The 14083-nt window shown below is 47.4% G+C and overlaps 1 protein-coding gene across 2 annotated transcripts in view; it reads right to left on the reverse strand.

Moving 5' to 3' along the window:
* The window catches only part of HIBCH (3-hydroxyisobutyryl-CoA hydrolase), a 127040-nt gene that overhangs the window by 19563 nt on the left and 93394 nt on the right, over positions 1-14083 (reverse strand). For both annotated transcript variants that reach the window (XM_088464544.1, XM_088464542.1), the window contains one exon: positions 13524-13605. In XM_088464544.1, the coding sequence (XP_088320670.1) occupies positions 13524-13605 (82 nt within the window). The remainder of the gene's footprint in view (positions 1-13523; positions 13606-14083) is intronic.

Raw genomic sequence — 14083 nt, forward strand, 5'->3', positions numbered from 1 at the left:
ATTATACTGTACACTAGCCACCACATTGGGAACACTACTACACTGTACACTGGCCACCACATTGGGAACACTACTACACTGTACAGTAGCCACCTCATTGGGAACACTATTATACTGTACACTAGCCACCACATTGGGAACACTACTACACTGTACACTAGTCACCTCATTGGGAACACTACTACACTGTACACTAGCCACCACATTGGGAACACTACTACACTGTACAGTAGCCACCTCATTGGGAACACTATTATACTGTACACTAGCCACCACATTGGGAACACTACTACACTGTACACTAGCCACCTCATTGGGAACACTATTATACTGTACACTAGCCACCACACTGGGAACACTACTATACTGTACATTAGCCACCACATTGGAAACACTACTACACTGTACACTAGCCACCACATTGGGAACACTACTACACTGTACACTAGCCACCTCATTGGGAACACTATTATACTGTACACTAGCCACCACATTGGGAACACTACTATACTGTACACTAGCCACCTCATTGGGAACAGTATTATACTGTACACTAGCCACCACATTGGGAACACTATTATACTGTACACTAGCCACCACATTGGGAACACTACTACACTGTACACTAGCCACCACATTGGGAACACTACTACACTGTACACTAGCCACCTCATTGGGAACACTACTACACTGTACACTAGCCACCTCATTGGGAACATTATTATACTGTACACTAGCCATCACATTGGGAACACTACTATACTGTACACTAGCCACCACATTGGGAACACTATTATAATGTACACTAGCCACCTCATTGGGAACACTATTATACTGTACAATAGCCACCACATTGGGAACACTACTATACTGTACACTAGCCACCACACTGGGAACACTATTATCATGTACAATATCCACAACATTAGGAAAATCGCTATACACAATCCAGCACATTGGATACAATGCTATTCCATACACTAGCCACCACATTGGGAAGATTGCTAAACACAATCCAGCACATTGGATACAATGCTATTCCATACACTAGCCACCACATTGGGAAGATTGCTAAACACGAAGCAAGAGTTTCCCAAACTCAGTCATTAAAGTCCAGGTTTTAAGGATATCCATGCTTGAGAGCAGATGCTTAAATCAAACTGACTGAGGTACTAATTAAGTCACCTGTGCTCAAGCATGCATATCCTGAAAACCTTGATTGGAATTGTCTGAGTTTGGGACTCTCTGCACTAATCAACACATTGGGAACAATGCTGTACACTAGCCACCACGTTTGATGATTAATATACACTAGTCATCTCACTGGGAAGATTACAGGGGTTTTGCTTTGTATATTAGCCAGCAAATGATCATAGGAATGTAATATGGAGTATATGAAATTCACTCATTATAGTCTCTCTACTATATTAAAAATAATAGCATTTAGACTTTCTAGCAATTTTCAAAACAGCAACATGACCAGTCTTGGGAGTAAATTTACTAAAACTCTAAAAGAAAAAGTAGAGACAAGTTGCCCATACCAACCAGATACTATAGCAGTAATTATTTTCTGGAAGGTACTAGATAAATTATAGCTAGAACCTGATTGGTTGCATTTTTCACCTCCATTTTTCTCTTTTACAAGTTTTAGTAAATCCACTGCCTGGACTCAGGGCCTGATTCAGAGCCGGACGCTCTGACAGAGCGCTCGCTCTGAATCAGGGCCGGGTTGTTTTTTTTTAAGAACGGCCTCCAGCTATAGTGAGCGGCCATGAAGATGGTCGCAATGGTCAAGACCATCGCGACCATTGGGCTTGCGACGAGACCCTTGTGGTAGGGTCTCATGGCTGCAAGCTCCAGAGAGCTTTCGGCTCAAATTGAGCCGGAAGCTCTCCCACTGACATCACTTGTGATGTCAGTGGGGCCGCCCGCAAAAGGTAGGCGTTCCTTCAGGAATGCCTCCGTTTGCCTGGCCACGCCCCTGGCCCACCTACCAAAAGGGTGAGCTGTCACTCACCATCGACAGCTCGCCCCCTTTGTTTTGCGAGACCCGGAGCGACAGAGTGCCCGTCGCTATCCGGGTCTCGCGCATGCGCACGATGGAGCCACCATCAACCCGGTTGCGAGCGCTCAGCGCTTGCGACCGGGTCTGAATCAGGCCCTCAGACCGATGTTTAATGTGCTCTTCAGAGAATGCCGGAATTCATAGAGCATGGTACCAGCAGAGGATAATCATGGCAGCCCCCATAGAGTAAATGCTTTGTTTGAAGAACAGATTGGGTAGTAGTGTAGTTACTCTAGGAAAAGTGAATATGTCCTTTTCAAGCATAGTAGATGTCTATCTTTATTATTATTATAAGAGTTTTCCAATTGTCTGATGGACGATTATAAATTTATTGTTCAAAAAGATTGCATTGCACTTCATTAATGGCATTCCATATTGTCAAGGACATGACGCATTTCGCTGGTCACAGACAGCTACATCAGATTGTACGTACGTTAAGCAGTAAGTTCTGGCACGTCGCAAATCTGTTCGGTCTGTGTGATGGCTATAAAAGTATAATTGTGCCGTGAGATACAGGCGTCTGTGTCAGCTGGCGTTGCTGGTGCGTTAGAACAGATTATTTTAATTCATAAATTGAATCATAAATCATGTAAATTTATTGTTAAAGTTATTTGGATTTATGTTTTAATGATTGTTAATCTTTTCATCCTGCAACAATATACTGCCGTTTTATGCTGTCCCAATACTGGCACAGAACATGTACTGACACGGAACATGTACTGACACGGAACATGTGTTATGAAGTTTTAAAACAAATGTGTCAATTTCTATGTCCTCACTGCATAATTAAATGCAGCGAGGACATAAGCGGTCGATCCGTCTACTGATAAATCATTATGAAAATGATGCTTTGTATCCAAATTTCAATATGCAAATGACATCCAGTGCTAGAGTCCTAAACGTTCCCGGTTCATCAATCTGCCCCATGTGTTGGAACCACAGCAATGCAACCAATGAAGGGTTAGCTGTCAGTAGGCACAAGAGAATAAGCACGCGCTGGACGGAGCGCTATACTTAGCTGTATAAAAGGTCTCCAGGGACTGTAGACGCAGTCCTGGCTATTTATATGCTGTTTGTCTCACACACTGTTAATGTTGCTGAGCCATCTATGGAATGATTAAACTGCAGATCTTGTACATAAAATACACCAAGCAACAGTAATCAATGTACCAGCAGGTAGTATATACGCTCCATGGCTTCCACTATTCCCAGCGTCACATTCTATACACTTTATTATAGATAGGAATGGCATAGAAACATCGGAATAAAACATCAGTCATGGTAAAATATATTTTACTATTATTATTATCCTTTATTTGTATGGTGCCACAAGGGGTCCGCAGCGCCTTACACAGGAAATAAACAGTAACAGTACAAACAAAACAAGAAAAAAGTGACTTAGCATTGCAGGACATGAAGAAGGTTTATAAACACTGCTGCATCAGCAGACGCAGCACCCAAATAGGCAGCAGGGCGGCAAAACCCAAAGGCTTGGTGCTGGTGTAGGCAGTGGGGAGGAGTGAAGGAAGGGAAAGCACATGGGGGAAGAGGGCCCTGCTGTTCGAGACAGCTCACAGTCTAAAGGGGAGAGGCAGACAGACACAGAGGGGAGGGGCAGACACGGAGGGGAGGGGCAGACAGACAGAGGGGAGGGGCAGACAGACACAGAGGGGAGGGGCAGACAGACACGGGAGGGGGGAGACAGTGAGCGAGGAGCATGGAGCTGGGAAATGATAATAATTAGGGCTAAGTGGACAATACGGGAAGGGGAAGGACAATATTTGCCATTACAGTAGTATTACTATTGTATTGTGTAGAAGCTTGTTATATACTCTGCACTTTACTATTGGTACTCTTGATACTACCCAGGTTATTATACATGCTAGTATGGATCGCAAACAAGCCGTTTCTGCCTTCGTGGTCGCTACAATTAGGGAGAGTAGGGCCCGTATCCATAGGAGCTGGTGGCAGTGGCCCGGGCGTAATTAGGGTATTTGGAGCCCAGGGCAAAATGAAAAATGGAGCCCTCCCCTATGTGCACATGCCAAAGACGCCTACCAAAAAAGTGGACGTGGCCACATGCCACAAGAGCGTGGCCACTGAAAAATGGAGGCGTGTCAACATGACAAACCACCATTTCTTGTTACTCTGGGAGCATTCCTTTCCATGCCATATGCACCTTAGTGCCCCCAATAGTAGTGTCCCTTATACAATGCCCCCAATAGTAGTGTCCCTTATACAATGCCCCCAGTAGCAGTGCCCCTTATACAATGCCCCCAATAGTAGTGTCCCTTATACAATGCCCCCAGTAGTATTGCCCCTTATGCAATGCCCTCAACAATATTGCCCCTTATGCAATGTCCCCAGTAGTATTGCCCCTTATGCAATGTCCCCAGTAGTATTGCCCCTTATGCAATGTCCCCAGTAGAGGTGCCCCTTATACAATGCCCCCTGTAGTATTGCCCCTTATACAATGCCCCCTGTAGTATTTCCCCTTATGCAATGCCCCCAACAGTATTGCCCCTTATGGAATGTCCCCAGTAGCAGTGCCCATTATGCAATGCCCCCAATAGTATTGCCCCTTATGCAGTGTCCCCAGTAGCGGTGCCCCTTATACAATGCCCCCTGTAGTATTGCCCCTTATACAATGCCCCCAGTAATATGGCCCTTATGCAATGCCCCTAGTAGTAGTGCCCTTTATGCAATGTCCCCAGTAGCAGTGCCCCTTATGCAATGCCCCTCGTAGTAGTGACCCTCATGCAATGCCCACTGTAGTAGTGCCCCTTATGCAATGTCCCCAGTAGCAGTGCCCCTTATGCAATGCCCCCTTAGTAGTGCTCCTTATGCTATGCCCCAGTAGCAGTGCCCTTATGCAGTCCACATTATGTAGTGCCCCCAGTAGTGCCCCTTTTATAGTGTCCCCATTAGTGCTAAATATATAGTGCCCCCAGTAGTGCCCAATATATAGTGCCCCCTATACAGTGACCCTTATAAAGTGCCCTCAGTAATAGTGCCTTTTACACATAAAACACACAGACAGACACGGAATGCCCGCTCCTGCACCCGCCGCTGTCTGCTGCTTCCCTCCCGCTCGGCACCATGGGAGAGACGTCATGACGTCTCTCCCTGTACCCAGTGCAGGAGCCGGAAGGCAGAGCTCATGAGTGAGCTCCGGCCCAGGTGCAGCAGCCAATAAAAGTCCAACTACAATGCTAAAACAAACACCGCCGCCGGCGTGTTTTAATGTGTAGTGCCGTGGACTGCACTTGGCCTGGGCACGTGCCCCGCTCAAACCCCCCCCAACCTTACTCCATTGGCTGCTGGACCAAGGAACGGCTACTTAGGAACGTCCTTATCCCATATGCCCCTATTCTACCAGACTTGGGCACAGGTGTCTGCACTCACATGAAGGGGGAGGTGGAGGTAGTAGGCACAGTGCTACAGGCCATCCTAAAGGGGAGAGATGATACAGGCGCTTGGAGAAGCCGATGACAGCCATACTTGGGCACAGGTGAGTGCACTCACTTAGGGTGATGTAGATGGCACACTGTTATCACTGCTGCCATCTGCAGGGGTTGACCACAAGCCACACTTTATTTGCTGTGGAGCTAGATATGCCACGGTGCCCTGCCATGGTACATGTTGCTGTGAAAGGCATTCTGAGATGTGTAGTTCCACTGCAAATGGGGTGCCTCAGAATACCTCCTCTCGTGCTACTGAGCTAATCTTCATTCATCTGCTGAGGAGCCGAGGGAGGTCACGTCATAGCTGATTTGAATACAAACGCCCACAAGTGAGATGTGTGTCTGACCAGCAGATATCAGGCCGAGGTCCGTACACACTGCACTTTCTGAATGATACCAAGACGACGAGACTGACATAATGGCCCTCATTCAGAGGCGGTCGCAAGAAGCGATCGCTCTCTCTGAATGAGGGCGGCAGCTTCTTTTTTTTAGTGCGGCCTCCTGGTCGCTAGCTAAGCTGTGGGTTACCACCCACAGCTTAGCGACCGACCAGGTTGATGGTCGCGATGGTCAAGACCATCGAGACCATCGGGGCTTGCGACGAGACCCTAAGGTTGGGTCTCAACAACCGCAAGCCCCAGGGAGCTTCCTGCTCTGATCGAGCAGGAAGCTCCCCACTGACACCACTGCTGATGTCAGTGCGGCAGCCCACAAAACGGCAGGCGTTCCTTCAGGAACGCCTCCGTTTGTGTAGCCACCCCCCCGGCCCGCCTACAAAACGGGGCGAGCTGTCAATCAACATCGACAGCCGCCCCTTTTATAGTGAGCTCCGGAGCGAGAGAGTTTCTCTCTCGCTCCGGGGCTTGCGCACGCGCAGTGCGCTGCTGCGCGTGCGCAGGGCCTTAACATCGACCCGGGTTGCGAGCGCTCAGTGCTTGCGCCCGGGTCTGAATGAGGTACAATGTGTGCAGCACACTCTGTACCGGGAGCCGATCCGACGGGTTATAGACTGACTGTTGGGCCCATCATGCAGCTTGTAACAAATACAGGGCCTGACTCAGACCCGCTTGCGTGCGCATAGTGCTCACAAGTGGGTCGATGGTCGGCAGTGCGCACGGGCGGCGTGCGAAAGGCCCCGGAGCGAGTGAGAACCACTCGCTCCGGGCTCGCTACAAAACAGGGCGGTTGTCGATGTTGATCAACAGCTCGCCCCGCTTTTTAGGCGGGGAGGGGGGGTGTGGCTGGACCAACGGAGGCGTTCCCGAAGGAACGCCTGCCGTTTGTGGGTGGCCCTACTGACATCATTCGTGATGTCAGTAGTGAACTTCCTGCTCTATTAGAGCAGGAAGTTCACTCGGGCTTGCTGGAACCGAGACCCTACCACAAAGGTCTCGTTGCAAGCCCGATGGTCGCGATAATCGCGACCATCACCAGGCCACTCGCAAAAGCTGTGGGTGGTCCCCCACAGCTATGCGAGTGGCCTGGAGGCAGATTTGTTTTAAAAAAAAAATCTGCCCTGATTCAGAGCGAGCGCCTCTGAATCAGGCCCACAGTATACTGCTGTAATAGGCTCCTTCCACTAAGGATATTGTACTGTACTGTGCACAGACACTGTAGGCCATGATTTGTCTGTGCATACTGCTGGGGCTGTGCAGCTCCTAAGTGCCCTGACTTAGGCTGGATAGTCACATCCCCGCGATGTGGGGGTACAGTAAGACGCGGTGATGTCACACATTGCCGCTGAGTGAAGAGCCACGATACAGTACTGTAACACTCATGCAGCCATGAGTATTTGTCATGCATTCAGTGGTACAAACGTGGAGCTCATGGACTTCAGTGGTCTGAAAAATAAAGACAACGGGGGACTTGTATAACCTGCATATAAATTACAATAATCTCCCATCAAATATTTCATAATCACTTTATTATTAATAGACTGCATTTCGCTGAGTGCCAATTTATATTATAATATAATATATATATATATATATATATATACATACACACACATATACACACATATACACACTGTATATATATATATATATATGAATGTTTTTGGGGTTTTTGGAGAGCGCCGGTATATATTTACTTTGCTAATATTGATTAGTTAATTATAAATTAATAATATACATAATTTACTGTGTAATGTCATATGTCTGAAGATATAATTAATATGTTATTATAACATCTCCAGACTACACCCAAAACAATTTTCCAATAATCAATAAAATGTTATTAAAACCAATTTAATTGCATTAAAAGTAAAACAATCAGTAACTTATCATTTGTATTTTCACTACCAGTGACTCAACATTAGGGACATATTTAATTGCCTTGCATAAAGTGTCTACTTCTTCTAGTCCCAGTTGTATATAAATCCTACTGTTCGGCCTGACAGTACATTGCCTACAATGACCTCCAGACAGACGTCAGGCATATGCAATAGTCTGAAATTAACTTGTACATGATAAATGTGACTATTCCATCTATTAACTAAAGTCCTAGCTGTTTTGGGTTTAACTGTTCATGATGCGGTAATGAGTCAGGTGCTATAAAGTCTCTTTCTGTGAGGTAAAATTCAGATCAAACCATTCACATGTACAGTAGCTGTGCTCACCAATTGGTTAAATAAATGGGATCGGTTCAAATCCCGACGCTGGAAGACCGGCAGTGAAGATCCCGACAGGTAATTATTTTAAGTATTTACTAACCTAAGCCCTCTCCCTAACCCTCCCTTAGGGGTGCATAACCCTAACCTCCCCCCAAGTGCCTAACCCTAACCGCCCTCTAAGTGCCTAAACCTAAACCGCCCCTCCGCTCAGCCTAAACCTAAGTCTCCCGGGGGGATGCCTAACTCTAACCCCCCTTCCCCAAGCCTAAGCCTAACCCTCCCGGTGGGGGTGCCTAACCCTAAGACCCCCCCCTCCAGGGAGCCCCTAACCCTCCCCCCTGGGCTGTCCGCGCCCGGCTTGCCTTCGATCGGTATGCCGGGCGTCGGGCTCCCGGCGTATGTAAAATGACAGACATCGAGATTTCGACGCCTGTCATTAGACCTCAGCCGGGATTAGACAGTCGGGAAGCTGGCGGTTGGCATTTTGACCGTAGGCTTCCTGACTGCATCCCAAATAAATGGGCCTTTTGTATCCAGCATCATCGGGTGTGGTATATTTTGTCAATATTCATGCAGTCAACATGCTCCCAATGTCGATATGCTAATCAAACGTCTCTGGTGGTCTAGCGGTGACTTGTCTGGTGGTCTAGCAGTGACTCGCCTCAAGCGATGTCCTCCAGGTTTTGCGGTCAGCTGATGAGGACTTCCGGCGGCTCCAGTGATGTCTTCTGGTTCTGTTGGTCAGTTTAATATGACTTCCGGCGCCGCTTGTGGCGGTGATTATGCCTAGCCCTTAACTCTCCGCCTAGTGCCTAACCTCTCCTCCCATAGGCTAAACCTCCGCTACCGGTCCATGTAGAATGTTGGCACTTAATAAACCAACATTTCACATGTTGATATTCTACAGACGCTGACATGATTAATGTCAACACTGACATTATGAATGTCAAAATTGTTTTTTTGACTACATCCCGCGTCATCTATGAGGCTACAGCTGCACAGGGTGGACATGCATGTGGAGCAAAATCACTTTTAGCTTTTAGAAAAATTCTGACATACAACCCAGCTGAGAGGGTCACACTTCACCAGACTCACAGGACAGAACAGTTTATTTTAGTTTATTTTAGGATGTTGTGCAAAATGGACACAATGGGACTGATGCAGCTTTGTTCGCAAAGGGCGAGAAAAGAAAACATGAAACAATAATGCTTTCCCATCCATATGCAGGGAGGTGCACATCATGGTAGGGTGGTGCACATGTCGGGAGGGTGGTGCACATCACGAGAGGGGGGTGCACATGTTGGGAGGGTGGTGCACATGTCGGGAGGGTGGTGCACATCACGGGAGGGTGGAGCACATGACAGGATAGGTCCGGCTCCACCCTGGCAGCAAATGCACCTGGTTTTGCATCAAGTTATCAATTACAGTGTGCATTTGCTCTATAACATACGCTAAATATATACCTCCTAACAGGGATTTATGTGAGTTTCTGCACATCTGCTTTAGAGGAACACTTATTGTACTCACCCAATGTCAGGACTTTCCTCATATGTACGAAATCTGCTGCCCCTATACATCTCTATCCTGCAAGTGGAAGTACTCTGCCTTCTTATCAGACATATAAAAGCGCTAATACACAGCTGCTTGATTGTAAAATATAAAAAAATAAATATTCTTATCCACTTAAACCGATTAGTAGACATATAACCTATTTAACAACATACAATTGCTGGACTGAAGCAGGTGAACTTTACGCAGTATTGTTAAATTTTTTTATTGTATAGTTAAATTGGAAATAATTAACTTTTTAAAGAAATATCTGCAAAAAAGACTAATTGGCTGTAAGGAAAAAGTCTCTAATTGGCTGTAAGGACAATAAAAAGGAAGCTGGTGATGTCCTCTGATGAAACTGCTACATGACCAAGGCGGAGAAACGCGTTAGCTGACGTCATCGCTTTTATATTTTTACTGTTTGTTTGTCTCATTGTGACATTAACAACAGTGCGTATTTCACACACTTATTAGAAGTATTGATAGCGCCCATGTCATTCTATATTGTTACCTTTCTTATCAGACATGGTTAGAGAGGGGAGACTGAATGAAGGGAGAGGAGATGAGAAGGGAGAGGGGATGAGAAGGGAGAGGAGATGAGAAGGGAGAGGGGATGAGAAGGGAGAGGGGATGAGAAGGGAGAGGGGATGAGAAGGGAGAGGGGATGAGAAGGGAGAGGGGATGAGAAGGGAGAGGGGATGAGAAGGGAGAGGGGATGAGAAGGGAGAGGGGATGAGAAGGGAGAGGGGATGAGAAGGGAGAGGGGATGAGAAGGGAGAGGGGATGAGAAGGGAGAGGGGATGAGAAGGGAGAGGGGATGAGAAGGGAGAGGGGATGAGAAGGGAGAGGGGATGAGAAGGGAGAGGAGATGAGAAGGGAGAGGAGATGAGAAGGGAGAGGAGATGAGAAGGGAGAGGAGATGAGAAGGGAGAGGGGATGAGAAGGGAGAGGAGATGAGAAGGGAGAGGAGATGAGAAGGGAGAGGAGATGAGAAGGGAGAGGAGATGAGAAGGGAGAGGGGATGAGAAGGGAGAGGAGATGAGAAGGGAGAGGAGATGAGAAGGGAGAGGGGATGAGAAGGGAGAGGAGATGAGAAGGGAGAGGAGATGAGAAGGGAGAGGAGATGAGAAAGGAGAGGAGATGAGATGGGAGAGGAGATGAGAAGGGAGAGGAGATGAGAAGGGAGAGGAGATGAGAAGGGAGAGGAGATGAGAAGGGAGAGGAGATGAGAAGGGAGAGGGGATGAGAAGGGAGAGGGGATGAGAAGGGAGAGGAGATGAGAAGGGAGAGGGGATGAGAAGGGAGAGGGGATGAGAAGGGAGAGGGGATGAGAAGGGAGAGGGGATGAGAAGGGAGAGGGGATGAGAAGGGAGAGGGGATGAGAAGGGAGAGGAGATGAGAAGGGAGAGGAGATGAGAAGGGAGAGGAGATGAGAAGGGAGAGGAGATGAGAAGGGAGAGGGGATGAGAAGGGAGAGGAGATGAGAAGGGAGAGGAGATGAGAAGGGAGAGGAGATGAGAAGGGAGAGGAGATGAGAAGGGAGAGGGGATGAGAAGGGAGAGGAGATGAGAAGGGAGAGGAGATGAGAAGGGAGAGGGGATGAGAAGGGAGAGGAGATGAGAAGGGAGAGGAGATGAGAAGGGAGAGGAGATGAGAAAGGAGAGGAGATGAGATGGGAGAGGAGATGAGAAGGGAGAGGAGATGAGAAGGGAGAGGAGATGAGAAGGGAGAGGAGATGAGAAGGGAGAGGAGATGAGAAGGGAGAGGGGATGAGAAGGGAGAGGGGATGAGAAGGGAGAGGAGATGAGAAGGGAGAGGGGATGAGAAGGGAGAGGGGATGAGAAGGGAGAGGGGATGAGAAGGGAGAGGAGATGAGAAGGGAGAGGGGATGAGAAGGGAGAGGAGATTAGAAAGGAGAGGAGATGAGAAGGGAGAGGGGATGAGAAGGGAGAGGGGATGAGAAGGGAGAGAGGATGAGAAGGGAGAGGGGATGAGAATGGAGAGGGGATGAGAAGGGAGAGAAGATGAGAAGGATGAGAAGGGAGAGGGGATGAGAAGGGAGAGGGGATGAGAAGGGAGAGGGGATGAGAAGGGAGAGGGGATGAGAAGGGAGAGGGGATGAGAAGGGAGAGGGGATGAGAAGGGAGAGGGGATGAGAAGGGAGAGGAGATGAGAAGGGAGAGGGGATGAGAAGGGAGAGGGGATGAGAAGGGAGAGGGGATGAGAAGGGAGAGGGGATGAGAAGGGAGAGGGGATGAGAAGGGAGAGGGGATGAGAAGGGAGAGGGGATGAGAAGGGATCAGAGGCACTAAGGATCACCGATAGCATTCCGCAACATACCCACCGACTGCTACTGTAACCTTTATCCAAAGACAGAGTATACAGACAGGCAGGAAGACAGATAGATTATACAGACAGAGTATACAGACAGGCAGGCAGGAAGACAGATTATACAGACAGAGTATACAGACAGGCAGGAAGACAGATAGATTATACAGACAGAGTATACAGACAGGCAGGCAGGAAGACAGATAGATTATACAGAGAGTATACAGGCAGGCAGGAAGACAGATTATACAGACAGAGTATACAGAGAGGCAGGCAGGAAGACAGATAGATTATACAGACAGAGTATACAGACAGGCAGGAAGACAGATAGATTTTACAGACAGAGTATACAGGCAGACAGGCAAGAAGACAGATAGATTATACAGACAGAGTATACAGACAGGCAGGAAGACAGATAGATTATATAGACAGAGTATAAAGGCAGGCAGGAAGACATAGATTATACAGACAGAGTATACAGACAGGCAGGCAGGAAGACAGATAGATTATACAGACAGAGTATACAGACAGACAGGCAGGCAGGAAGACAGATAGATTATACAGACAGAGTATACAGACAGGCAGGAAGACATAGATTATACAGACAGAGTATACAGGCAGACAGGCAGGAAGACAGATAGATTGTACAGACAGAGTATACAGGCAGACAGGCAAGAAGACAGATAGATTATATAGACAGAGGGGATGAGAAGGGAGAGGGGATGAGAAGGGAGAGGGGATGAGAAGGGAGAGGGGATGAGAAGGGAGAGGAGATGAGAAGGGAGAGGGGATGAGAAGGGAGAGGGGATGAGAAGGGAGAGGGGATGAGAAGGGAGAGGGGATGAGAAGGGAGAGGGGATGAGAAGGGAGAGGGGATGAGAAAGGAGAGGAGATGAGAATGGAGAGGCAAACAGACAGGCAAACAGACAGATAGATTATACAGACAGAGTATACAGGCAGACAGGCAAGAAGACAGATAGATTATACAGACAGAGTATACAGGCAGACAGGCAGGAAGACAGATAGATTATACAGACAGAGTATACAGGCAGACAGACAGGAAGACAGATAGATTATACAGACAGAGTATGCAGACAGGCAGGCAGGAAGACAGATAGATTATACAGACAGAGTATACAGACAGGCAGGCAGGCAGGAAGACAGATCGATTATACAGACAGAGTATACAGGCAGACAGGCAAACAGACAGATAGATTATACAGACAGAGTATACAGACAGGCAGGCAGGCAGGAAGACAGATCGATTATACAGACAGAGTATACAGGCAGACAGGCAGGAAGACAGATAGATTGTACAGACAGAGTATACAGGCAGACAGGCAGGAAGACAGATAGATTATACAGACAGAGTATACAGGCAGACAGGCAAACAGACAGACGGTATATTCACATTTAATTTCCTGAGCACAGCACGAAAAAGAAATAATATTGTTTAGAGTCCCTTTAAATATCATATTATTGGAGTGTGAAGGAAATTTACCTGGAGCTGCTGTAGAGCAAACGGTGACCCATCTCGCTTCAAGTTCTCAAATACTTCTTCTACGCTGTTTGCTGAAAACAGCCTACGGGTAAGAATATGCAAAGTCTCATTACTTTATTTAGTATACTTAGAGAAATTACACATACGATATAGAAGGATGAAACTTCAGTCACTTAGTGCAACAGTTTAAACTCAAAATATAATAGTTACTGGCTGCAAAGTTTTCACCTAAAAATAACTATTTTATACAGTGGGTGGGGGGGAAGGGGGCGGAAGGTGTAAAACGCTAACCTGACTGATTCAGAGGAGGGATGCTAATGCGATCGCACCTGCGATTTCCCACGGAACGCAGCTGTGAAAAACATGCGACATAAAGACGCCGACTGCTGCCTTCTCACATCCGTCCAATGTCCCACTCTTACATAGACATCGGTACTATCGACGCACATCGGGCAGTCACGCAGCCGGGAACACTGCAGCTCACATGCGTAGAGCTCTCAGGCTGCAATGGCAATCACAATTTTCTAAAAATGTTCAGACACAATGGGGCTATGTGTATT

The sequence above is a fragment of the Taudactylus pleione genome, unplaced genomic scaffold (assembly GCF_031769625.1).
Source record: "Taudactylus pleione unplaced genomic scaffold, aTauple2 ptg001683l, whole genome shotgun sequence".
Classification (NCBI taxonomy): Eukaryota; Metazoa; Chordata; class Amphibia; order Anura; family Myobatrachidae; genus Taudactylus; species Taudactylus pleione.